We start from the raw sequence: 23,935 nt of genomic DNA, 5'->3' as shown, positions 1-23,935 counted from the left end.
TTATGATTATTTATAAAATGATTTAAGTTTCTTGATTTTTAATATAGATGATGTTACGATGTTATCTAGGTTTTGACTCGTAGTACAATGCAAAATTGTGTTTCTTATATAAAATAATATAGAGATTTGTGGGAAGTAAAATTAATTTTCTTTGTTTGATGTATATAAAATTGAATTGTTTTCATTTAGAGTTTGGTAAATTAAAATTAGATGTTATAAAAGTAAACAGACCATGTTACTATGTATAACACTATGTAGTCCACATACAAATGTGGAGTATATGCTAGTTCATAAAATCGAAACTAATATGACAATTCTATAATCTATGAAATTAGTTAATAGATAATATATTAGGTTTTAATTCTATAATTTAATTCACAAGAGAATTTGTTTATTTATAAATAATTTTATAAGATTTTACAGGTTATTAATTTAACATGTGGTACATATATAGACTAAAGGAAGAACTGAAATAAATAAAAAAAAATAAAAAAACGTTAAAAAAAAGAGAGTTATTGATAAAAACCAAAAGGTAAACAAATTAGTAATATTCAAGAACTAAAATCTACCCCAAAAATAAAATCTAAAATCAAAAAATGAATTAGCAACTGCAAAATATATGATATATACATTTCTTTTTCCATCAAAGATATATATATATATATATATATATACATATGGAAAATAATTATATAAAAATTGACTAAATGATAGCCATTAAAAAGAAGCTTATATGGTTCAAACACAAAGATATATATTAAAATAGAAATTTAAATCCAATAACCATATCAGCTTGTAAGTTAAATCAAGCTTCTTTAAGCATATGTCATTTTCTAGATCTTGAATGAATCTGCTGTAGCTATAAACAAAGTTAAATGAGTACATATTATATATAATAAACACAACACTCAAATCATTATATACACAAAATTTTGCACACTTAGACATTGGTCAAATGAATCATCTAGGACTTTTGATGCAGATCGAGTTATCATAGTTTCAATAGACGCATGACAATAAGCTTTGTGTATAAGTTTATCACTTTTTATTAATTTTGGTGTTATGTGTCATAACTATTTATAGTGTCAATGAGAGAGTAGGGTTTTGTGTGAGTGCTTAGAGATAAGCTTGGTGAGCAAGTAGGTCTGAGTATATTTTTGTTAGGAGTTTATGGAATATGCAAGTATAGAATTAAGGTTCTACCATATTTATAAATTATTAAATATTTTATAAGATATTATTGTTTCTGTTATGGTATATTAGTGAATGTGATTTTGTATGATTGTAGAATATCGGAGGGAACAAAATTTGAAAAGGAAACTGCGAAATCAATTAGTTTAGAATTTAGTTTTTGGCAATTAGTATAAATCTTATATGGAATTGAGATAGTTTTGTTTCTATAATTACTGAAAATAATTAAATGATGTTTTACTTTTTTGCAGCAAAATCGGAGTTAAAAATATTGAAAAGGAAACTCATAATCAAGTGGAGGAAATATAGGGAGAATACTCGACATCAATATTCACGGGTCATTAGAGGTTAATTTGACCTGGTCCAATTAGAGTTTGTATAGATAATTAATGAGAATCCGATTAATAAAATCGAATATTAATTTTTGATTTTAAACCAACCCGACAAAAAAGAGAGGATAACACAAATTTGTACTCTAAAAGTAAAAATGTTAAGTAGATTAAATGTTGCCTAACAATGTTACTGTATTTAATTAGTTCCTATATTATAGGAATGTTGGAATTTCTATGTAAGTAGTGTTATTGGGGATATTAGCCATATCTGAATATCTCTATTTAATTAGTGATAGATTTAAGGGATGAATCTCGCACATATATTATTGCAAGATCTGATTTCCGTAATCGATTAATATTTTTTTTAAACCCGACCCGTTGCAAAAAATAGTGGCACAAAATAGAAAGATCCGATTTCTGTAATTGGTTTAACACTTTATTAAAAAACCCGACCCATTGCAAAAAAAGTAGGTACAAAAATGTATTCCAAAAATGTTAAGATAGATAGACACTTTTTGGACCATTGTCCATTTGGTCAAGACCATCTTCCGCCCATATAAAAAACTGTCCAAGCGGACACGCCCATTGGTCGATGGACGGACCATTTGACAGCTCTAGGTTTGGGATTGTTGTGTTGTTTGAATTTGAATGATGTGTTTTACTGTTTTGTATTTGGTCTGTATAGTCTCTTACATTCCTGCACCAACTCCGTTTCCAGGTTTTGCATTCTTCTATAATTTAGAATCTCTCTTTTGTTTTAGACTTGAGTTGAATTACGATACAATGGCGAGACTCAATTAAGCATTCACCTCTATTTGCTGCTCTTCTACTTTAGGAATGGTTCTCTAGTAACTTATTGGTTTTCACTCTCTTCACTTTCTTCTTCGCTTCCTTCTTCTTCATCATCTTCTTCTTCTTCCTCTTCCCCTGCTTCAGCATTCACCTCTATTTGCGTGTGTGTGTGTGTGTTTGGCTGTTTGCGTGAGATTGATTTTACCATGGTTCAAGATAGTTAATAGAATACGTATAGATATATGACACATTATTGAATACTTTTATACACATCTTCGGCTTATGATCTCTCAGTTATCTCTCTTTTCGTTTAATGAAAGTTAGCTTCTCTTAGCAAGATTATGTAATGGAAGATTGGAAGGTAGCTTCTCAGTTTGACATTCTCAGTTTGACATTGTAATGAAACGTAGCTTCTCAGTGAGATTCTCATAGTGATAGGTTTGATGATAATCTTCCTTTTCTTCAAAGTGTTTGGTATATGGATTTGTTTCGGTTAGGTTGTGTGATTGAGATTGTGTGATTGAGATTTTTGAGTATTGGTTTTGGTGATTATGTGTATCTTAAGGTGTTGTTGAGTTAAGACTTTTGAGTAATGGGTTTTGATGAGTAATTGAGTATGGATCTTAAGATATTGCTGAATTCTGATTCTGAATATTGGTATCAGTCTGAATTGTGTGTTGCAGAACTGTTGCAGAACTTCTAGCGAGTGTGAGCCAGAAAGGCAGAAACACACTCTTTCTTCTCTCTTCTGCTTGTGTCTCTTTAGATTCTCTAAAGACTGAATTTCAGCTTGGTGTTTTTTTGTAGTTGTCGGAGTTTCAGCTTGGTGTTGTTGTTCTAGCTGTGATTTGATTAACCGACCTCATGCTCTTATGATTCTACACGACATAATTGGCTAATTCCAAGTCCAGGTCGTTGATTGATTTTGTTCTCTCTCTCTCCTTGTGACTAAAAAAATATGTTTTAAGTCCAGGTCGTCTTTTGGTTTGTTTGGTTGCTGAACCATTTATTCAAGTCGTTGATTGATTTGTTTCTTTTGTCAGATGGTAATTAAGGGTTATGATGAGTATGGATCTTAAGATGTTTGGGTTTGATCGATTTCATTAGATCAATTTGGTGTCTGATGAGATTATGTGAACTGGGTTTGTTTCGGTTAGGAGTTTAAGGGTTATGAATTGTGTGTTGCAGAACTGTTGCAGAACTTCTGTTAGATTCTCTAAAGACTGAATTTGTAATTACTGATACAAATTGGAACTTTGCTGTTTGTGTCGTGAAATTATCACAGCTTGAAAGTAGCAGCAGGTGAAGTGAAGCTTGGTTCTTTTTGCATTAAAAAGATTAAGGAAGACAGCTTAGAAGAAGATTAAGGAAGTTGGTGGTTTAAAATGATGAAATGGATTGGGAGATTAGAAGAATTCTAAAGACACATTGGGTTTTCTGGATTATTATTGTTTAAAATTTCTGGTTTTCAAAATTTGAATAATTGGAGTCATATATCATGTTTATCATAAACAATTTATGTATAAAATTACACAAGCTTTGATGATTTTATAAAATTACGCAAGGTTTAAATTTCTGACTATGATATAAAATGGATCAACTCATTTAACCCATTAAGCTAAATGAGTTGTGGGTTGATCCAAACCATTTGCTTAATGAGTTGAGTTGATTCATTGTCCATTAAATACTAAATCTCTATGGTTATAGGTTGGTTTGGGTTGGTTTATCCAACTTGACACCCTTCATCCCTAAGGGTGAACCTTTCTATTCACTCACTCTCCTCTTAACCAATCAGAATGTTCTATCTAATATTTTATTTACAAAATAAATTAAAAAGAAAAACAAATTAAGGAAATAAACTCTGTATACTTTTATTTAAAGAAATTTAAATATTGGTTTAGTTTATATTTTAAAATTAAAGAAAGTTATATATCGGTTTAGATTTATAAATGAAAATTAGGGATATTTAGAGTTGTATGATTATGAGAGTTAGTGAAGAGATATGCAAGGGTTTAGAAGAATTGCGTAAGCAATGTATCAGGGGTTATGTGGGGTACTTGACTGCAATAGTTGACTGGGAAACTTGTAGTTATGTGGTGTCAGGGGCACAATGACAAAGAACAGAAAATATGGTGTCCTAAGATTGCGTTAGAGCGCCACAGAGATGAGATTTGGGGTAAGACAGAGTGGCTTAATGTTGTGTTTACGCTCCTTGTGCGGCATGTATGTTCGACTTGTCGAGCGGTTAATTTCAATTTGATGATTCAAAGAAGATGTTATATAAATAAAACAACTTTGTGACATCATCCACTTGTTGTTCCTGAATCAAGCTTCTATATATATGTTGTTGGTTTTTTTTAATGATTGGAGTTGAGGGAGCGTTTGAGGACTCTTGATTTTTTTTTTTTTTTAATCTTTTTTTCTAAAACTATGGGTTTTTTTTTATGGTCTTGCAGTGGAAATTTTGTTTGACTTGCAATTGAAATTATTATCATAATCCTGGTGATTAAAACTTCAAGAATTTTGTAAAGCACACATGAAATGATGATCCTCTTCAAGAATAGATCATATACAAAATATTAGTGATGATTTAAGACATAACTACGAGTTTTAGAGCATTTCCAATAGTAAAATTTTCCATGAAATTTTTAACAATATTTTTATTATAAATTTTACATCATTTAAAGAGAAGTTCATTAAGAGATTTTTTTCTCCTAATTAATTACGATCTACACAAAAAAATTAAATAGATTTGTAAACCGAAGTTGCGACTGATTCATCTTTGAGCCAAACTCTATGATTTGGTAAACCGAAGTTGCGGATGGTGACCAGTGTTGGTGGAGATGATTATAACGGTTGATCGAACACTAAGAAACACAATTTACGACTCATTTCTCCTATCAAATCAAGAGATAATGTTTCTCTTTTGATTTCACCATCGAAAAGAGAAGAGAGGAAAAAGAAGACGGAGAATACGCAGGGAAATTTTTTTTTTAGTATGAAAAATTCATCAACCAACCAAACACTGCCATGTCCAAAAGTTTTTAAGGATTCTATAAATTCTTGTTTAATAACAGATGCTTCACAATTTTACAGTTTTGGTTTGTTTTTAATACTAGTTTTAGCTAAAATCTCCCCTTAAAACATACAATTGGAAGTGGTTTTAGACTGTGAACATTGAAGATTTCTCATGTAGATTTTTACGAATTTAAAAAGTAATAATAAAAATTGTGAGAAAAAATGAAAAACTTTGAGAAATTGTTTCCGCTACATTAACTGCTTAGATTTTTATTTTTTATTTATCATTTAAATAAATAATAATTTTACATTAAAATAATTAAAATATATATATTTTGAGAAACCCACTAAGGCCATAATTATCTGTCATACTGATAAAAATGTCTTAAAAATAAATTAAGATGAAAGTTTATAACATCTGTGAACCAGAAATTGAATTTCTGGTAGGGGTGTCGATCGACACTGATAGTGGTGTCGGTCGACACCATTCGCGTTTAGTCAAATCGGTTCGATTTTAATCTCCAATTTGCGTGACTGGTTTAGGGAAGCCCTAAACTCGAGTTTATAAGGAAAACTTGTCAACTTTCACTTCTGTTAACCGTTTCTTCACATCTAAGAGAGAAAGAAGAGAGAACAAAGTTTTTGTGAAAGTTCAGGTTTTGGTGGATTCTCTGTCTATGTAAGGTGAGTTTTCTTCTGGAGGGTGTGAATCCAAGGTTAGGAACGTGGTGAGAAGCTTGTGGTAGTGTGGTTTCGTCATTTGTTGGTGAGATCTCATTGTTTTGGCTAAGGTGAATGCATGACCATGGCTTTTCTAAGCTAAGATCTCTGTTTCTGTGATTTTGTGTGTTGTTTGGTTGTTTCTTTTGGTTGTGTGTGAATTTTTCGTAGCTCCTGAGGCTTGGACTCATTCTTAGGATCGTGTGGGACAAAAATGAGAAGCTTGGAGGCAAGATTCAGAGGTTCTGTTCGTAGGAAATCGTTGTTCGGCATCGGTGTCGGTCGACACCAATGCGAGGATGACTTGGGGACTTGGCGAGCGTCGGTCGACACCATGTGGAGGTGTCGGTTGACCCCGTTAGGGTTTCGGGAGTGTCGAGCAGGTGTCGGTCGACACCAGATGACCAGTGACTGTCGACACCACCTGGTGTCGGTCGACACCCTTCTCCAGTGACCGATTTATGTCGTGTTGCTTTGTGCATGTTCCTGGTTTGTTTTATTGTTGTTGTTTGTGGCATGAGAGATCTTATTGTTTGTGTGTATAGCCCAATAGATGGAAGGATTACCTCACTAAGTATTTCTGGTAATGCTTACGCCTCTCTTTTTTGTTGTGGCGTAGGTAAAAGCAATTTGTGATCGTGGGATCAAGACGATGAAGAAGAGGATGTTCTAGAGGCTCGGTTATTTGCTTTGTGTCTTGTTAGGATGCTAGAGTGGAACTTAGTGGTCTAGAATGGATGTTAGGAATGCTGGTTTATGATTGGTTTTATGTTCTGGATTGTTGTTGGAATGATATGATGTTATTTCTTTAATTGAAGAATCGTAAACAATAGAAAGTAATTTTCTGTCTGTTATTCAATGACGCTTTACATGGTGTTCATATAACACAATGAGATTGTGTAAAATATAATTACAATCAATGCACTATACGATCACAATCGTATCGTATCACAAGAGCAATCATATCAATTAACTGTGATCGGATCTTCATTAACTTGCTACGGAAGTTACAGAGATGATGTTGTAATATTAATGGTTATTGGTTATTGGATTTATTATTTGTTATCCGTTGTTGTTGATGCTTGGGGGTAGATTGCTAGTGAGTATAAAATCACTAGATATTAGGTTATAAAAGAAAAAACGGATCGGATTGTTTCATAGTTTAAGAGATCCCATGATTTGAGGATGTAAAATTTTTTTGTCTAGACATTATTTCTACTGTTCAAACATCTAAAACACTATTATTTCTTTATTTTGTTTTTTAAAAAAAAAAAAAAGCTTCTCTAGGATGACCATTGGAGGTGCCCAAAATATTTTACCCATCTAGATGCTCTTAAAAACTTGTGTTTCATTCACACACAGTTTTTTATAGTGAGATCTTTTTAAATTTCAACTTTTCGTGTCATTATTTTCATCCAGCAATGCTTTAGTAAAGCAAAGAAGACCCTACAGGTTCCAAATCATGATGACGTGGTTAAGCTAGTGATATGCCACGTGGACATAGAAGCCGAAAAGTCTGATTTCTCTTATCATCATCATCTTCCAAATCTCTCTCTCGTTAAACAAAACTTTACTCTCTCTCTCGTTTTTCTTATAGAGTTTTCACAAAATCTTGAGAAAGCAAGAATCCTTAGTCGGAGATTATAGAGAAGAGTTTGAGAAGGAGAGAGATGTGGAAGAGTTCAAAGATCTGATTTTGAAGAAATGACGGCGTACTCTGCGGTTATATCGTCGGGTATGTTCAGAAGTTACCACCGGCCGATGACGGTGACGACGGATGTGAGATCAGTTATAAGGTCGAGGGTGAAGTGCCAAATGTCATCCGTAAAACCCGCCACGTATTCATCGAGACTCTCCACAGATATTCCTCTCCACGAGTCTCCTCAGGTCTCTCTTTAACAACGTTTTTTTTTTTATTGTCTCTTCTCTTCTCCTTAGGTTTGATTGAGATTTTTGACATTTTGTGGAATGTTTCAGGCTTTGTTTGATGAGTATTTGGAAAATAAATCGAGAGTGTTCGAAGCAATGTTTCCAGATAAACCAAGAAGCCAAANTTATGTTCTGGATTGTTGTTGGAATGATATGATGTTATTTCTTTAATTGAAGAATCGTAAACAATAGAAAGTAATTTTCTGTCTGTTATTCAATGACGCTTTACATGGTGTTCATATAACACAATGAGATTGTGTAAAATATAATTACAATCAATGCACTATACGATCACAATCGTATCGTATCACAAGAGCAATCATATCAATTAACTGTGATCGGATCTTCATTAACTTGCTACGGAAGTTACAGAGATGATGTTGTAATATTAATGGTTATTGGTTATTGGATTTATTATTTGTTATCCGTTGTTGTTGATGCTTGGGGGTAGATTGCTAGTGAGTATAAAATCACTAGATATTAGGTTATAAAAGAAAAAACGGATCGGATTGTTTCATAGTTTAAGAGATCCCATGATTTGAGGATGTAAAATTTTTTTGTCTAGACATTATTTCTACTGTTCAAACATCTAAAACACTATTATTTCTTTATTTTGTTTTTTAAAAAAAAAAAAAAGCTTCTCTAGGATGACCATTGGAGGTGCCCAAAATATTTTACCCATCTAGATGCTCTTAAAAACTTGTGTTTCATTCACACACAGTTTTTTATAGTGAGATCTTTTTAAATTTCAACTTTTCGTGTCATTATTTTCATCCAGCAATGCTTTAGTAAAGCAAAGAAGACCCTACAGGTTCCAAATCATGATGACGTGGTTAAGCTAGTGATATGCCACGTGGACATAGAAGCCGAAAAGTCTGATTTCTCTTATCATCATCATCTTCCAAATCTCTCTCTCGTTAAACAAAACTTTACTCTCTCTCTCGTTTTTCTTATAGAGTTTTCACAAAATCTTGAGAAAGCAAGAATCCTTAGTCGGAGATTATAGAGAAGAGTTTGAGAAGGAGAGAGATGTGGAAGAGTTCAAAGATCTGATTTTGAAGAAATGACGGCGTACTCTGCGGTTATATCGTCGGGTATGTTCAGAAGTTACCACCGGCCGATGACGGTGACGACGGATGTGAGATCAGTTATAAGGTCGAGGGTGAAGTGCCAAATGTCATCCGTAAAACCCGCCACGTATTCATCGAGACTCTCCACAGATATTCCTCTCCACGAGTCTCCTCAGGTCTCTCTTTAACAACGTTTTTTTTTTTATTGTCTCTTCTCTTCTCCTTAGGTTTGATTGAGATTTTTGACATTTTGTGGAATGTTTCAGGCTTTGTTTGATGAGTATTTGGAAAATAAATCGAGAGTGTTCGAAGCAATGTTTCCAGATAAACCAAGAAGCCAAAGACTTAACGAGGTACGTATAAATATTTTAAAGTTAAATAGAGGTTAACAAAAATGGGCATTTGGTCTAGTGGTATGATTCTCGCTTAGGGTGCGAGATGTCCCGAGTTCAATTCTCGGAATGCCCCCCTATTTTTGTTTTTTTTTCTTGTCTTTTTTATTTATTTCGAATTTGTGTGTAGGACGAATGGAGGATTCAGATGTTACCAATAAACTTCCTCTTCCTCACTGTGTGGCCTGTGGTGGATATGAGGTTAAGATGCAAATCCAACGGTCAAGATTATCCGCCAAACGTACCTTTAGATATATCCAAAGTTCTTGAGCTCAACATGGTAATTTCTCTTTTTGTCTTTAGCTTCAAAACTTGTAGTATCTGTGATTTGCTCCGCTTTGTAAATTTTACATTTTTGAATTATGGTTTTTTTTTTTACAGATGAGATGGAAGCTTCAAGGGCTTGACCGAGTAATGGAACCGTCTGATTTCAGTTTGGAAGTCAAAGGAGCATTGTATCCTGACCGAAGAGGAAAACACACAAGGCTCAGAGGTCAGCTAGAGATGAATATAAGCTTTGTACTACCTCCTGTTCTCGAATTGGTACCCGAAGATGTTCGGAGAAACTTGGCCAATGCGGTTAGAAATTGTTACATTAAACTCTTTTGAATTTCAAGTAAAGTACATGATGATGATCTTTGTTTTTGACAGGTTTTGACCGGTTTAGTGGAGAACATGAAGCATAAGGTTAATGGGAGCTTGCTTGCTGATTATAGCAAATTCAAGAATGAAAGAAAATTACAGAAGTAATTGATCGAATGAGCCCGAGTTAATTGTTAACGTTCGAGTTCGACCATGTATAGTTTTCAAACGATCGGGCTATATATCAGTGAGAAGCATAAGAATTAATTGCTTACCATATAGGCATATAGCCTAGTTAAGTATCCATACACATTGCATTCACTGTACAGTTTTGGTTTGATTCATTTTGTCTACCCCTTAAAGAAATAAAAACGTGAATGGAGCTTTGGTTTTATTGACACAGTTACAACACCAATTGGTTAAACCAGACAATATCAGGTTCAGTATAGTTTTATCAAAACCTCTGTCTTAGAGCGAAGCTTCTAACTAACTTATCTACAATTTTCTTTTCCAACTTTGAATGGTGTCGTGTCAGTCTCATCTACGACCACGAATGCGTGAAAGAATGAGTAAGCAATACAGATTCCAAGACGGTGATGACATGTAACGTCTTGTAGTCACGGCACGTGGATGTAAAAGACCGAAAAGAACCAATATTACAAAACTCTACCGTGACGGTTTTAATCTCTCTGTCTCATTCTCAAATCTTTAACAAAAAAGTCTCAACGTATAGAGATAAACCAAGACGCAATCTTTTTAGTATAGATAGATAGATTAGAGATAAAAGAGATGTGGGAAATATCAAAGATACAATCTTAGTGAAATGGCGGTAAGCTCTGCCGTGGTGTATTCGTGGCCGGCGATGCTCGGAAGTTGCCGGCAGGTGAGATCAAAACGGTGGGGAGTGAAGTGTCAGTTGTCACATATAAAACCTGCCAAGTATTCATCTAAAATATCTACCGATATCGCTCTCAACGAGTCTCCTCAGGTCTCTTTCTCATTCTATAAATATGGTATACATTTATACACATGAGTGTATTAATATCGAATCTCTTGCGGAATTTTCCAGGCGTCGTTCGATGAGTATTTGGAGGACAAATCGAGGGTTTTTGAAGCAATGTTTCCGGATAAACCCAAAAACCATAGGCTTAACGAGGTACTATTCAATTTCTACCGGGGATCCTCAAGACTCCTTTACTTACTTTTACTACAAGGCATGGGTCTAAAAGTGTTTATTCTACCTTACTATAATAATTGATTTTTGTAAGTTTTGTCAAACTTTTTTTTTTGAGTTATTCGACCAATTCAACCTTGGACTTCGAAATTTTGATAATCGTTAGCATGTTAGATGAATATAGTGGTAGAAAATAATTTTGCTAAGAGGCAAAGAGGTCCCCCATTCAATTATTGGAATGTCCCATAATTGTTAGTTTTCTTAATCATGTTTGTTTACTATATGTTTATACTACTTACTTCAATGTGCAGGAAGAATGGAGAATACAAATGTTGCCGATAAAATTTTTCTTCCTTACTGCTTGGCCAGTGGTGGTCATGCGAATAAGATGCAAATCGAACGGTCAGGATTACCCATCGGGCATACCTCTAGACACAACCAAAGTTCTTGAGCTCAACATGGTAATACCACCACATGAATCACAAGTTCAGTACTAGTCAGATTATTATTTTTATTTAGCCTTTGAACTCTGATTTTCAGACGACATGGGAGCTCAAAGGGCTAGACCGAGGAATGGAACCAACTAATTTCACTCTCGGAGTCAAAGGAGCATTGTACCCAGACCGACGTGGAAGGCACACAAGGCTCAAAGGTCGACTAGAAACGAGCATTAGTTTCGTTCTTCCTTCCGTTCTCGCACTGGTACCAGAAGATGTCAGGAGAACCATGGCCAACGCGGTAAGAGACTGTTTCTTTTGTGCGTTTACAAACTCAAAATGCTATGTACAGGGTTTATCATCATCTATGTTTTTGATTCGGCCTTTACAGATTTTGACCGGTTTGGTGGAGAACATGAAGCATAAGGTTATTGAGAGCTTGGTCGCTGATTATAGCAAATTCAAATATGAAAGGAAAAGACACAACTAGTGATAGTATTATTAGTATCATTGTTTAACCATGTATAGTCCTAGATTCCAATGTATGAACAATGGATGCAAGATGTAGGACCTCGATTGTTGGAAATAATTGAAGATTTTACTCTCATTGTTCAACAATGTATAGTTCTGGATTCGATATGAACAATATACACAATAAACGCGACACTTGGGCAATATACTGTGTGGTTCTCTTTCCTGCTATGTAAGTTAGTTTGGTTGTATCATGCTTCCCCTAGAAGGGAATACCAAAACCTTGTAACTTAATTTAATTTAATTTAATGGAGTGTTTGTTGACAAAAAAAAAAACGAGACACTGGGCCTCGAAGCTTTACTTGCTTTAGCGTATGTATAGTCAAATTTAGGAATACAAAGGTGTGGCAAAGACAATTTTTCACACATAAAGAAGAAAGAGGACAAATAAAAAGATTCACAAACAAACACAACAGTTGTTCTTTGATTTGGTTACATAGGCTTACTTGGTGAGTTTGAAGTACAAGATGAGGATAATGGCGGCAATCAAAGCTATGATAATGCCTCCAATGGTCCATTTGTTCTTGTTCATCCTCCTTGTCATGCCTGTCAAGATCTTCTTGCTCTTTCCAATGTTATCATCTACTCCATGAAGCTGTCAGTAGAGTTGTAAATTTGATTAACACAATACCAAATCACGTAGCAGGTAAAGAAAGATATCCCTAGATTCCCATGTTTAGAGCAAGCAAAAGTGTTGCAGAAAGAAAAATACCGTGTCGTGGGCACGTAAGAGAGATTGTCTCTGACTGTGCAAGTCTTGGAGGATTGAAACACCGATATCTTCAGTCTCCATCATTGTTCTACGACTGTCTTTGACTCTGTCAGTGGTTCGGCCCAAACGCTCAGTTGACATCATCAATCTTGATCTTTGATCAGCCGAAGCCTGACCTCAACGACATATCAATAACCATAAATCAAAAGTTGTTTTACTAGCAAAGATTGAGATGCCACTAAATTGAAACAGAGCGACTAGTTCCTATACTTACCGTTTTTGTGTCAGCCATACCAGCTTCCAGTAACTCATCTCGGGCAGCAGCATTCAAGGTTCCAGTTGTGATTCTCTTTACTTCGGTTTTGAAATTGTTCAGATCAGACTTGAATTCTCTTAATTTGACAAGGAGGCTGGACTTAAGATTTGGTGGAAGGCTCCTTGCCTCAAGATCCATTTTCCTAATCTGGTGAAGAAAAAAGGACAAAACATCATCAAAATGAAAAATGAACACATAATACCAAAGCTTCCAACAATAACTTCACGTTACACCAACCACATACCAATACTTCCGCATTATCCAGCCCAGATTTGATTTCAGCGAGCTTCTGCTTCTTCTGTTCTGCAAAACCATTAAACCATTATCAATGCATCTGAAACTGTCTGTGCAAACAACAAGAACACATACTAATCAAGGCAATAAACGAAAACTATGACAATGGTCAGTCATCACAACTAAAGCACAAGCTCTCTTCTCAAATCAGCAACAAAACAAAAGAAAGGCATAAAGGAACTAAAAAGCACAATACTATGCATGAATCACAGAGTCACAAACTAAAGTATCTCAGAGTGGATTCAAGATTTGTTAATCATCACCTCCATCAAGTGCAATAGCTGAGGAACATTTCTTAGAAAGACTCGCCGAGAGCTCACAATACTGCCGCTCGTATCCATCAAAGGCATCACTCATTGTTCCCAAATGGGAATTACAACTAAGAACTCTGCAGAATCATCAACACACAATAATTAAGATGAACAAACAAAAACTGAAGCAAACACAGTAATCAACTTAGAACAATAATGAGTGAAGCATTTTGATATTGAGAACAAATTTAAAATCCCAAAACCATCGACAAGACTAACATCGATCAATTGTGATATCTTAAGAAATCCAAAAACCCTAACACATTATTTCTGTATTCCTTAACTAGATCGCGATACAGGAAACAATAAGCTAGGAAAGGTAAAATTCACGGATGCTTCCGATGATCGGAAGAAGAAACGAAAGAGTTTAGCCGGAGAAGAAGCGATTTGAAGCACAAAATTAAAAAAAAAAAAGCAAAATTGCAATCAGACTGAGACATTAGGGAAAAACAAAAATAGAAATAAGGCAGACTCAGAGATGAGAAACGAACGAGGGAAAGAGAGGTACGTCGGAGTCGGTAAATCGATCGGGAAAAAGCTCCGGTGAAGAGAAGTTGTGGAAGACGACGATCAGAGGATGATTTGATTTGATATGAAAAAATTCTAAAGGGATGGTCGACGGTTGAGTAATTATCTCCTACAACTACAGAGACTTTTCTTGTGTACACCACCACCTATCTGTTGTTGTTGGGTTTATTGGGCTTATGTATGATGAGTAGCCCACGTGAAAGGCCCAAAAAAGGCACTTGTATTAAGGTGGTTCTACTCTTCTGACTTGTATTAAGTTGTTGGTTACTGCGATTTTTAAGTGATCAAAGAAGTATCATTTTATTTCAAACCACGTTTTACCAAGCATGCATGAATGACGACTCTTCACAGATAGATAATCTCACATATTAAGAAAGGGACCGATATCGTAAAGTCAAGACAGACAGTAGTAGCAAACTATTTCGATGAAGAGATCTACATCTTCAAGAACAGGACTAATAGCTGATAAAAGTGTGTAAAAAGATTCCCTGTGCAGGTGTTAGTATATTTAACGTGTGTGAGGTGGAGAGGGGTGTTAGAGGAGCCAATGTTGCGTGGGACAATAGTATTCATCAAGATTAAGTGTTGGCATCACTTAAGGCAAATAAGCTTAATTAAGAAGATGGCATGTCGTCTTGCCGGAATAAACAAGAGTATTCTATAGGAAATGCAAATAATCAGGTAAGTGACGAATCCTATATGAATATGATCCTCTCCACTCTCCAATCTTGGAGCTTTCATCGCCCAATTAATCGTTAGATATGAACAGGCCTGGATATGAAGGATGGAATAAACCCTAATTTTTCGGCTGACGAGTAGAAAAAGAAGAAGGTTTGTCTCAGAAGAAAAACCCTAGATTTTGATTTATTTTTAAAATAATCTTGATATATTTCCACTGAAAATTAGACAATTATCTTAGAATTCGTAGAATACAAACTCCTATTTTAAAAAAAAAAAAAAAAAAAAATGAAACTCATATGTTCCAAATCTAGATACAGAGTCTAAAGGCTAATGATACTTTTTAAACCAACCGAGTATATTTTAATAATTAAGTTAAACAAAATTGTAATCTTATACCAAATTATATATATATAAGTAAGCTTTCACTCTCTCTTTATTGGTCCATTTAAATTTAATTTTTAAAAATTTAAAATTTAATATTAATTAAACAACATATTTAATTATATATATTAATGTATATTTTAAATTCATTCTTTACTACTAAACTATAACTGAAATTACATAAATTGTGAATTAACTTTTTCTCCTCCATTCATTTTTATTTAAACACACTATTAATTATAATTGTAACTTTTCTTATTTAATTATTTTAGAAATGTAACTTCCATCATTTTTTATTCTATAAATAACATTTCTCACATCCGCCTCGACCATATCCCAAACCCTAAATATTATCTTTATTTTTTATAATGTTCTTGTATAGGTTGAAATCCCAATTAAGAGTTTGATTATATTTTTTGTTTACTATATATTTTATAATGTTTTGAATTTTAACGTTTCTTTGTTTTATGTACTTCTTCTTTTCTTCTTTCTTTTCTTATATTATTTTGATTTAAAATACATATGTATTCTAATATGTATATTAAAATTTTGATGACCATAATAATATTTTGATTATAATCATCACATAATAAAGGAATCAAGCTAAAGAAAACATCTTGATTCTTTACTTTAGATGTTTGATCTCTCATTCTTTCATTCTTTCATCCTCTTCAACTATATCTCAAATCTTTCCTTTTTTTGTGTGTGTGTGTTTGTTGTTGTTGTTGTTGTTGTTGTATGTGTTTAAGAAATCAATTCAAATATCATTGTAAAAGCTTAATTCTATATTTTTGGAGTTTGTCATATATATATATATAAGAAAACTAATTTAGTTTGTCACTTACAAGTTACAACATAAGAATCTGAATTTTTACGTATGAGTTTATATCAACAAAAAAAACAAATCATGTGTAAGTTTAAAATTTCATTGGGCCACTTGATATTCCTTTTATAAAAAAAACAAAACAAATTAAAAATTTATTTCTAATTAACTCACATTTAATGTCATGTGTAATTCTACATTAACTCAAATGTAACTCCTATCCACTATTATATATTTTTGTTAGCTATATTTATTTGTATATATATATATATATATAGCTTCTATTTATATTTGTTTAAAATTTGAAATGAAGAATATTTACACATAATATTTTTAAACATAGTTACTAATTTTTTTTGATAATTTTGTTTGATACAATTTTACTAGAATACAATCTTAAAATCTATTATTTGATTATGTTATTATTATTAATAGAAAAAAGAACAAAATATTGTTTTTATAAATATTCAGAAATATAATAAAAACTATTATAGATGCAACCACGCATTGCGTGGACTAATAACTAGTCGTAATAAAAGAAGATTTTTGAATTTACCGTTGGTGTTACTGTTACCACCTTCTAGAAAACACCAGGTTTGGTAAGTTAAGCTATACTGTATACGCACAATGACATATCATTGCACTTTAGGACATTTTTTCTTCCATATCAATTATTAACCTTAAATCAGGCTATACGATTTTGCTTGCAAGGGGATTTGACGAGTCCCCCATTAATTAGATAAGCTAGGCACTCTAAAATATTCACGAGATCCAAAATTGCATAGATTCATGATTCGAGAGAATGAAAATAAGTAAAGTAGAGATCAATCTATTAGCTAAAACGAGTTTAATTATTGAGATATTATACACAAACTATTTAAAATAACTAAAAATTCATAATTTTTGTAGATATGTAAATTAATACTCCTAAAATCAAGGGTTCGTTATACCTCACACTCTACTAGTATAAATTCACCCTCTTTGAGATCAATGTAAACACAAGTTCACAAAGAAAAATCATTCTTAAAACACTCAAAACATATTTTATATATTTTCATTATCAGCAATGGCTCAAAAAATCTCAATTGTTGTTGCCATTATCTCATACAAATATAACCGACGATTATTACAAAATTTACAATCCTTCCTTTATGTTATTGTTGGGTTTATGTTTGAGATTAGCCCATATGAAAGGCTCAAGTGCTTTTTTTGCTTAGCTCATAAAAGGCGAATGTAAAAACAACTTTTATTCGAAAGGAAAGTTCAGTAAAACCATATCGTGAATCAAAGAAAGAGTTTTGAATTCAATGTTGGTCTTACCACCCTCCTAGAAGATACTAGGTTTGGTAAGTTTTAGCTATTATATCCACAATGACTTTATAGTTTTACGATATCATTTCTTCCATATCAATTATTAAGCTTAAATCATGCTATACGAATTTCCTATTTCCAAGAAATTTGATGAGTCCCCCCAATTAGAGGAGCTCTAATCACGAGGTCCAAAATTGCATAATATTACGATTCGAGTGAATGGAAATAAGTAAAGTAGAAATCAATCTATTACCTAAAACCAAGTTTAAAATAAATAAAAACTTCATACGTAGTTTTTTTGTAGACTAAAAATCAAGGGTTCATTTATACCTCACACACACTCTACTAGTATAAATTAACCCTCTTTGAGATCATTTTAAACACAAGTTCACAAAGAAAAATCTTTCTCAACACTCAAAATATATTTATATATATACTTTCATTATCAGCAATGGCTCAAAAAATCTCAATTGTTGTTGCCAGGGTAAGCCAGGAGACGTCCTGCACTGCAAAATATGCCCCGCAACAACAAAAGCATAAAAAAAATCAAAAGCAATTTCATCATAGTTAAGATAACAAAAATCGGCAATAATCAACTTTTACACGAAAATCCTCAATAAAAGTACGAATGACCTTCATAAAGCAACGATGTTCGCAATACAAAAAAAAAGGAAAGCAATACGAAGACGCATCACTCTCGAACAGTCTCGTCAGCACCTCTCATAGCAAACTCCGGGAAGGGCTCGAGATCATCTTCACACCATGGCTCCGCATCTAGGCGCAACTGCGGAGATCATCTTCACGACATGACTTCACTTCTAGGCGCTATCACAAAAATCATCTAACCATTTTCGTATGCGCGCTTAAACACCATGACTTCTCGTATGCTCTTAGCCACGTCGAGCCAAATCATCGCTCCGTTTTGTATGCACTCCACGATAACGCACACGCCACAACCACTCAAATCGTGGACTTCCACGACAAGTGCGAAACCTCCAGCCTCTTACGCGCCACTGTATCAAACAGCTCTACGCCTCGTATCGAGCAGCTCTTCGCCTCATATCAAGCAGTTCTTCGCCTCGTATCAAGTCGCTTGACGCTTCGTATCAAGCTCCACGCCTCGTATCAAGTCGCTTCACGCTTCGTATCAAGCCGCTCAACGCCAATACTCGTCACAAGCTCAACAAATCTAAGGCTCCTACGAGAACAGACAACGAGACGAGGCGCCAAGACCGGCATGCCTTTGGATTCCACGCGTCAATGCTCCATCGCGCCGAGATCGGCACGCCTTCGGACTCTGTGCACCACCTCTCTATCGCGCCAAAGCCTTGAATGTTTCAGAAGTCTCCAATTCAACAAGCCATCGCGCAACGACCATAATCACGGCGAGACCTCCATATCGTGTGACCATGGCACCACAGGATCCGATCGATGGATACAGCTACGCATAGAACCCTCAAAACTTCCGTTCAAAATCCACCACATCTAGGAAAACGTGCGTAATGCACTATTAATCCCGGAACCTTCGAGAAGGTCTTCGAGCTCTTAGAATCTTCTGTTCCTTCAACAAGGCAGACCTAGAGACACAGAATTGTACCCGACGAGCTCAAGCAAGCCATCGCTCATCGGACTAGGGGGGACCATTGTTGGATATGGGCTTCGCTCCCAACATTCTAGGAGGCCCAAACAAAAGATTCTCAAGAAGTTTAGGGCCTAAAGTCATGGATCTGGCCCATCTGGCCGCAAGGGCAAAATCATCATTTCGCAGAGGAGATAGAAGGAACCCTAGTTTACTAGCCCACTATAAATACCAGATGTTTTTGTCAGAGCTGAGAACGTTTGGGGAGGGGACAATTAGAGAGAGAAGAGCAATAATTTTCGTATTAACTCCGCTTAGGTCTTTGATTGCCATTTCCTGTAAACCCTTTACTTCAATTCTATGTTAATAAAAGGACCAGTTCCGATTTATCCCATTAAGATTCAGATTATTTATATTGTCGGTTTCATACATCAACACTCAACACTCAAAATATATTTATATGTATACTTTCATTATCAGCAATGGCTGAAAAAATCTCAATTGTTGTTGCCATTATCTTCTTTGGCTTGATAATCATGTCTTCCTCTTCCGCTAGTCGAATATCAAATTCAAACAACAAAGAAAACAAAAAGGCGATGGTGATGAAAGAAGAAGATCCAAAAAGTTACAACAGTCCATAGACTATGTCCAGGCGGCAAAGGGTGTGGAAGCTAGTTTTGAAGCAGCTGGTGGGTTGAGAAAAGGAATTTCTCTCGGCTGGAACGGTCCTTGTTGCAAAGCGTTTATTAAGCTTCCAAGTAGATGTATGCCCAAATTGTTTCATGGAAATATATTTGTATTGTTCATGATTAGATTTGCGTGTATGGTCACTGGACCCAGACAACATATTTAGGGAGGTCAAAAATATTACTGATATATATTTTGGTTTTGGAAAATAAGATGTGATCATTCACGTCAATGATGTAATCTTCAAGTAATATCAATAAAAGATATAACCACTGTTTTAGTTTCTAATTTTCCTGTCCAGTATCACTCAGATGCGTTTCTACTACCGGGGCTAACCAAGTCAGCTTTTATATCAAAGAGAAAAAAAAACAAAAATCAAAAAGAGTTTGCAAGAAAATAAACTCCTTCGTTCCATAGTTCTACAATCGAAATCTATATATAATAGCAATCCGAATAAATGCCATCAAAGGTTGTGTTTTTTCAATCGTACCTTTTGCATAATTTTCAAAAAAATCTGTAAAAAATTTAAATTGTGTGTTTTACAAAAAGTTGCAATTGTTCATTGTAATGGTTTTTTTTGTAAAGTTGCAACTGTTCATTGTAGGGTTATGTCTATTCGAATATTCGTATATTTTGAAATCTATATATATTAGTTTGTTTGAACTGTTTTCATTTTTTTGCAATGACACAAAATAATATAACATTTCAATCTCTACGGTTTTTACAGCTCTCTAAATTATTCTCTAGCATTCATTCTTTTAAAAGTAAAGATATTCCTCCAATTCTTGATTTAACAAAAGATTTTTGTAATGATGAATCTAATTTACAACTTTTTGTTAATTTTGAATATAAAAATTTAGTAAAAATACCTAGAGTTTTTTTCCAACATTTAGAAGAATTATATAGTGAGCTTTTGGATTTAACTTTTGAATATGGTAATAAAGATGCCTTATATTTATAAGCATTTTATATGAGTTTGTAGGTATAATCAAGTGCAACACACAACAGTTGCGATTTTTCGTAGTATATTTTCGTAAAATAATTATATATATATTTTTTAAAATTCAAACGGTTGTATCTGTTCATTGTATAGTTTTGTCTTTTCACTATTTTTTATTTATATTTTTTTTTATCACAACTATTCGTTCTAATAGGTGTGTCTATTTAAATAGTCATGCATTTTGAACTTTCTTTATATTTGTCTCTTCATTACTAACTAACAAGTTTGTTAAAACAAAATTTTTTATTTTATGTTGAATCTAGATAATTGAATATTAATATCTAATATTCAACGCTATTCTATAATCTAACTAAAATTTTAGAAATGATTATAGCAATAGAGAAAGTTTATACAACTTAATATAGAATTTACAATTGCGTCTATTTATCTTAAATTTTCATTAAAAAATATTGTAATATAACAATTTGAATAAATGAGAACGACTTGTGACTTTTCGTAGTCCTTTTTTGTTAAAAAATTATTTTTTTTAAACTCAAACAGTTGTATTTGTTCATTGTAAAGTTGTGTCTTTTCACTATAGTTTATTCATAATTTTTCATCATAATTTTTTGTTCTAATAGGTTTGTCTATTTAAGTAGTCATATCTTTTGAACTCTCTATATATTTGTCTCTTCATCAATAACTAACAAATTATTGTTCGTTGAAACAAATTTTTCGTTTTATGTTGAATCTAAATAATCTGAATATTAATATCTAATATTCAAAATGTTATTGTATAATCTAACTAAAATTTTAGAAATGATTATAGTAATATAAAAATTTAATAAAACTTAATATATAATTTACAGTTGCCATATTTATCATAACTTTTCCAAAACTATTTTAATGTTTAAAATTTATTTTAATTTGTTTTTAAGAGTTGTGTATTTTAATTTTAATTTATCATTGATACAGTTTCACTCATTATTAAATATATTTTTAATTATAGTTATTTAATAGAAAATTAAATTCACTCATTACAACTATTAGTTCAATATTCTCAGTTAGGATTACTTTGTCATAATGATTTTTTTAATTGTACTTCTTTACCATAATTCTTCGTAAAAATATTTTTATATTTATAATACTTTAAACAATATATTTTGCAAAGCTGCGTTTTTCTATATAATATTTTTTGTTATAAGTTTTCATTTTGATGATTGTGGTTTTAGTAACAGTTTATGTATTCAAACTATTATATTACATTCAAATAATTTTCTAATGTGTAATTTTAAATTTTAAATTATTTTTTTTTCTAAAATACTTCCCCGCGATATCGCGGGGGTTCTGAGTCCTAGTACTGATAATAAAAATGGGAAAAAAATTACTAATTCTAACGCATATTCAGATTCGAATAATAATATTATCTCTTGCTAAAGTTCAATTCCAACATATGTATGACCCATATCTAGGAGATATTTCTACACTTTGATACAAAGCTGACACATGGTTGAAGCCTTAGACATAGATTCCAACTCCTTAACCATCATGAGATCATTCTCGGTGCCTCTTGAATGAATAGAGATTGTAGCATTCTTCAAACAACGAGCGTTTTTCGGATACTGGACACGGTTGATCCTCGACAATATAGTTGGAATGCTGCTGAGTAATTAATTAATCATGAATACATTGTATTAGTTTATCAGATCAAAATTCATCAAAAGCTCTCAAAACAGATTATACTAAGAAATGGAAATTGTGAGCTTACATGTTTGAGCTTGAGAGCTCGCAAATTAGGGAAATCTTTCAGAGAACTCATAAGTAGTTTCGACCTAAAGTTGTCGTAAATGTCTAATTCCAGATGAAGAAGTTGCTTGGAGATGAATCTATCATTAAGGTGAAAAGCCTGCACACGAAAACAAGGTTAGATCCTTAGTGTTATCTTCAAAGAAAACACAATATCTAGCTTGCGGGAGAAGAAAGATATGTTACCATTGAAGGATACAAATCTAGCGAAAGATGTTCAACTGAAGAAACAACTCTCGGAAGATTCTCATTTTTTGGCAGGTTAACTTTTTAACATCTGCCTCCACCAATTTAAGCATATCCACAATAAAACTGAAACTACCTACGCCATCGAAGTTCTTTAAGTACTTCAGAGAAGGAGCAGTTCGTCGTCATGATAAAAGCCTTGTTCTTTAGTGAAGAATAATCTCTGTAGAGAAGGAACTGATATGGAGAACACAATCTTGCCTTCAATGCAAAGTCTTTGAATGAAGAGATCTTCAAGAACAGGACAAGCCGATAAAAGTGCGGAAAAAGATTCTTCCGTCTTCGCATTTGAAGTTAACACATTTGAGGTCCAATCTGTTCAAGGACCGGAAGAAAAAAGGAGATTTAACAACATCAAGAAGAATAGGACCTTGGAGTTTCAAGACAACTACTGTTTGGAAGACATTAAGGTTGTTTGGGAAGGTGATAGCACTGGTATAACAAGGATTATAGTAGAAGCGATTGACATCTCAAGGATTTTTGGGAATAAGAGTCTCTAAGGAATCAGAGTGTTTCCCAATTTTGATAAGTGGAGAGTCATGTAAATGCAAGAACCTGCCACAGAATTGGACAAAATCTCCAATGATGGGACAAGAGTTTTCATCATATATTAATCAAAAGAGATTATCTATATGTATCGCAGACTAAAATAGTATCTATATATTAATCAAAAGAGATATGCTTGACTAATACATAGTAAAGAATCCCGAGAAGAATCATCTAAAATTATCAAAATGCATAGCTTAAAAATCAAAAACAAAGAACCAAATTAAGGGGATGTATTGATTTAAAATTTTATAAGATTGGAGTTTTATAGACTTTTTACATAATTTTGATGATTTATTGTAAAATCTTTTCAAATCTCACCTAAAATTATAAGATTATGGATTTCTGTATTTTTAGTTAAAGAAAATCGTTTTAAATCCATTCAAATCCTCCCCAATCATTAAAAATCATAATCTCAAATTTTTTTCAATAACAGTGAATTTAAACTTTAAAGTAAAATTGAAAAGGATATTATATACAAAAAATAATGAGAAATTAGTTTACTCAAGGATATTAACAAACTTGGACTCTTTTGCCTCTATCTTTAACATTGATATTCTCTCTCGTTTGTGTTCGAGTTCGATGCAAAAAAAAAAAAAAAAAAAA

At 33.2% G+C, this 23,935-nt stretch overlaps 3 protein-coding genes, 1 non-coding gene and 1 pseudogene across 6 annotated transcripts; 3 read left to right on the top strand and 2 right to left on the bottom strand.

Annotated features, from left to right (window-relative positions):
* Positions 7,616 to 10,424, top strand: LOC104724306. Of its 2 annotated transcripts, XM_019233087.1 has the most exons (6): positions 7,616 to 7,940; positions 8,031 to 8,088; positions 9,377 to 9,405; positions 9,575 to 9,724; positions 9,826 to 10,023; positions 10,096 to 10,424. In XM_019233087.1, exons 1-6 carry the CDS (start codon positions 7,758 to 7,760, stop codon positions 10,192 to 10,194), a joined length of 717 nt encoding a protein of 238 aa, XP_019088632.1. In that variant the 5' UTR covers positions 7,616 to 7,757; the 3' UTR covers positions 10,195 to 10,424. The 2 variants fall into 2 exon arrangements, with proteins under 2 accessions (XP_019088632.1, XP_010441069.1); XM_010442767.2 differs by lacking the exons at positions 7,616 to 7,940; positions 8,031 to 8,088 and adding an exon at positions 8,904 to 9,228 and having other exon boundaries at positions 9,319 to 9,405.
* TRNAP-AGG lies at positions 9,449 to 9,520 on the top strand. Its single transcript has one exon. It is a non-coding gene; the product is annotated as a tRNA-Pro (tRNA).
* Positions 10,710 to 12,312, top strand: LOC104724305. Its single transcript, XM_010442766.2, has 5 exons — positions 10,710 to 11,014; positions 11,096 to 11,182; positions 11,512 to 11,661; positions 11,741 to 11,938; positions 12,029 to 12,312. Exons 1-5 carry the CDS (start codon positions 10,850 to 10,852, stop codon positions 12,125 to 12,127), a joined length of 699 nt encoding a protein of 232 aa, XP_010441068.1. The 5' UTR covers positions 10,710 to 10,849; the 3' UTR covers positions 12,128 to 12,312.
* Positions 12,437 to 14,419, bottom strand: LOC104724303 (vesicle transport v-SNARE 11-like). Of its 2 annotated transcripts, none has more exons than XM_010442764.2 (6): positions 14,310 to 14,418; positions 13,754 to 13,878; positions 13,441 to 13,499; positions 13,155 to 13,343; positions 12,881 to 13,051; positions 12,437 to 12,763 (listed from the first exon to the last, which is right to left on the bottom strand). In XM_010442764.2, exons 2-6 carry the CDS (start codon positions 13,845 to 13,847, stop codon positions 12,611 to 12,613), a joined length of 666 nt encoding a protein of 221 aa, XP_010441066.1. In that variant the 5' UTR covers positions 13,848 to 13,878; positions 14,310 to 14,418; the 3' UTR covers positions 12,437 to 12,610. The 2 variants fall into 2 exon arrangements, with proteins under 2 accessions (XP_010441066.1, XP_010441067.1); XM_010442765.2 differs by having other exon boundaries at positions 12,453 to 12,763; positions 14,293 to 14,419.
* LOC109127355 overlaps positions 22,286 to 23,935 on the bottom strand; it is a 2,375-nt pseudogene continuing 725 nt past the window's right edge.

This window comes from Camelina sativa, chromosome 11 (genome assembly GCF_000633955.1).
Source record: "Camelina sativa cultivar DH55 chromosome 11, Cs, whole genome shotgun sequence".
In the NCBI taxonomy this organism is placed as follows: Eukaryota; Viridiplantae; Streptophyta; class Magnoliopsida; order Brassicales; family Brassicaceae; genus Camelina; species Camelina sativa.
The sequence above is the reverse complement of the archived record's forward strand: the minus strand, read 5'-3'. Positions and strand labels throughout refer to the sequence as shown.

Bases quoted from the DNA above. Each gene is read 5' to 3' on its own strand.
- LOC104724306 (XM_019233087.1), top strand. From the start codon at position 7,758: ATGACGGCGTACTCTGCGGTTATATCGTCGGGTATGTTCAGAAGTTAC. The intron at 8,089-9,376 runs ATAAACCAAGAA...CAATGTTTCCAG, and splicing joins GTTCGAAGCAATGTTTCCAG to ATAAACCAAGAAGCCAAAGA. The intron at 9,725-9,825 runs GTAATTTCTCTT...TTTTTTTTACAG, and splicing joins AAGTTCTTGAGCTCAACATG to ATGAGATGGAAGCTTCAAGG.
- LOC104724305 (XM_010442766.2), top strand. From the start codon at position 10,850: ATGGCGGTAAGCTCTGCCGTGGTGTATTCGTGGCCGGCGATGCTCGGA. The intron at 11,183-11,511 runs GTACTATTCAAT...TTCAATGTGCAG, and splicing joins AAAACCATAGGCTTAACGAG to GAAGAATGGAGAATACAAAT. The intron at 11,662-11,740 runs GTAATACCACCA...TCTGATTTTCAG, and splicing joins AAGTTCTTGAGCTCAACATG to ACGACATGGGAGCTCAAAGG.
- LOC104724303 (XM_010442765.2), bottom strand. From the start codon at position 13,847: ATGAGTGATGCCTTTGATGGATACGAGCGGCAGTATTGTGAGCTCTCG. The intron at 13,500-13,753 runs GTGATGATTAAC...ATGGTTTTGCAG, and splicing joins AGCTATTGCACTTGATGGAG to AACAGAAGAAGCAGAAGCTC. The intron at 13,052-13,154 runs GTAAGTATAGGA...CGTTGAGGTCAG, and splicing joins GTATGGCTGACACAAAAACG to GCTTCGGCTGATCAAAGATC.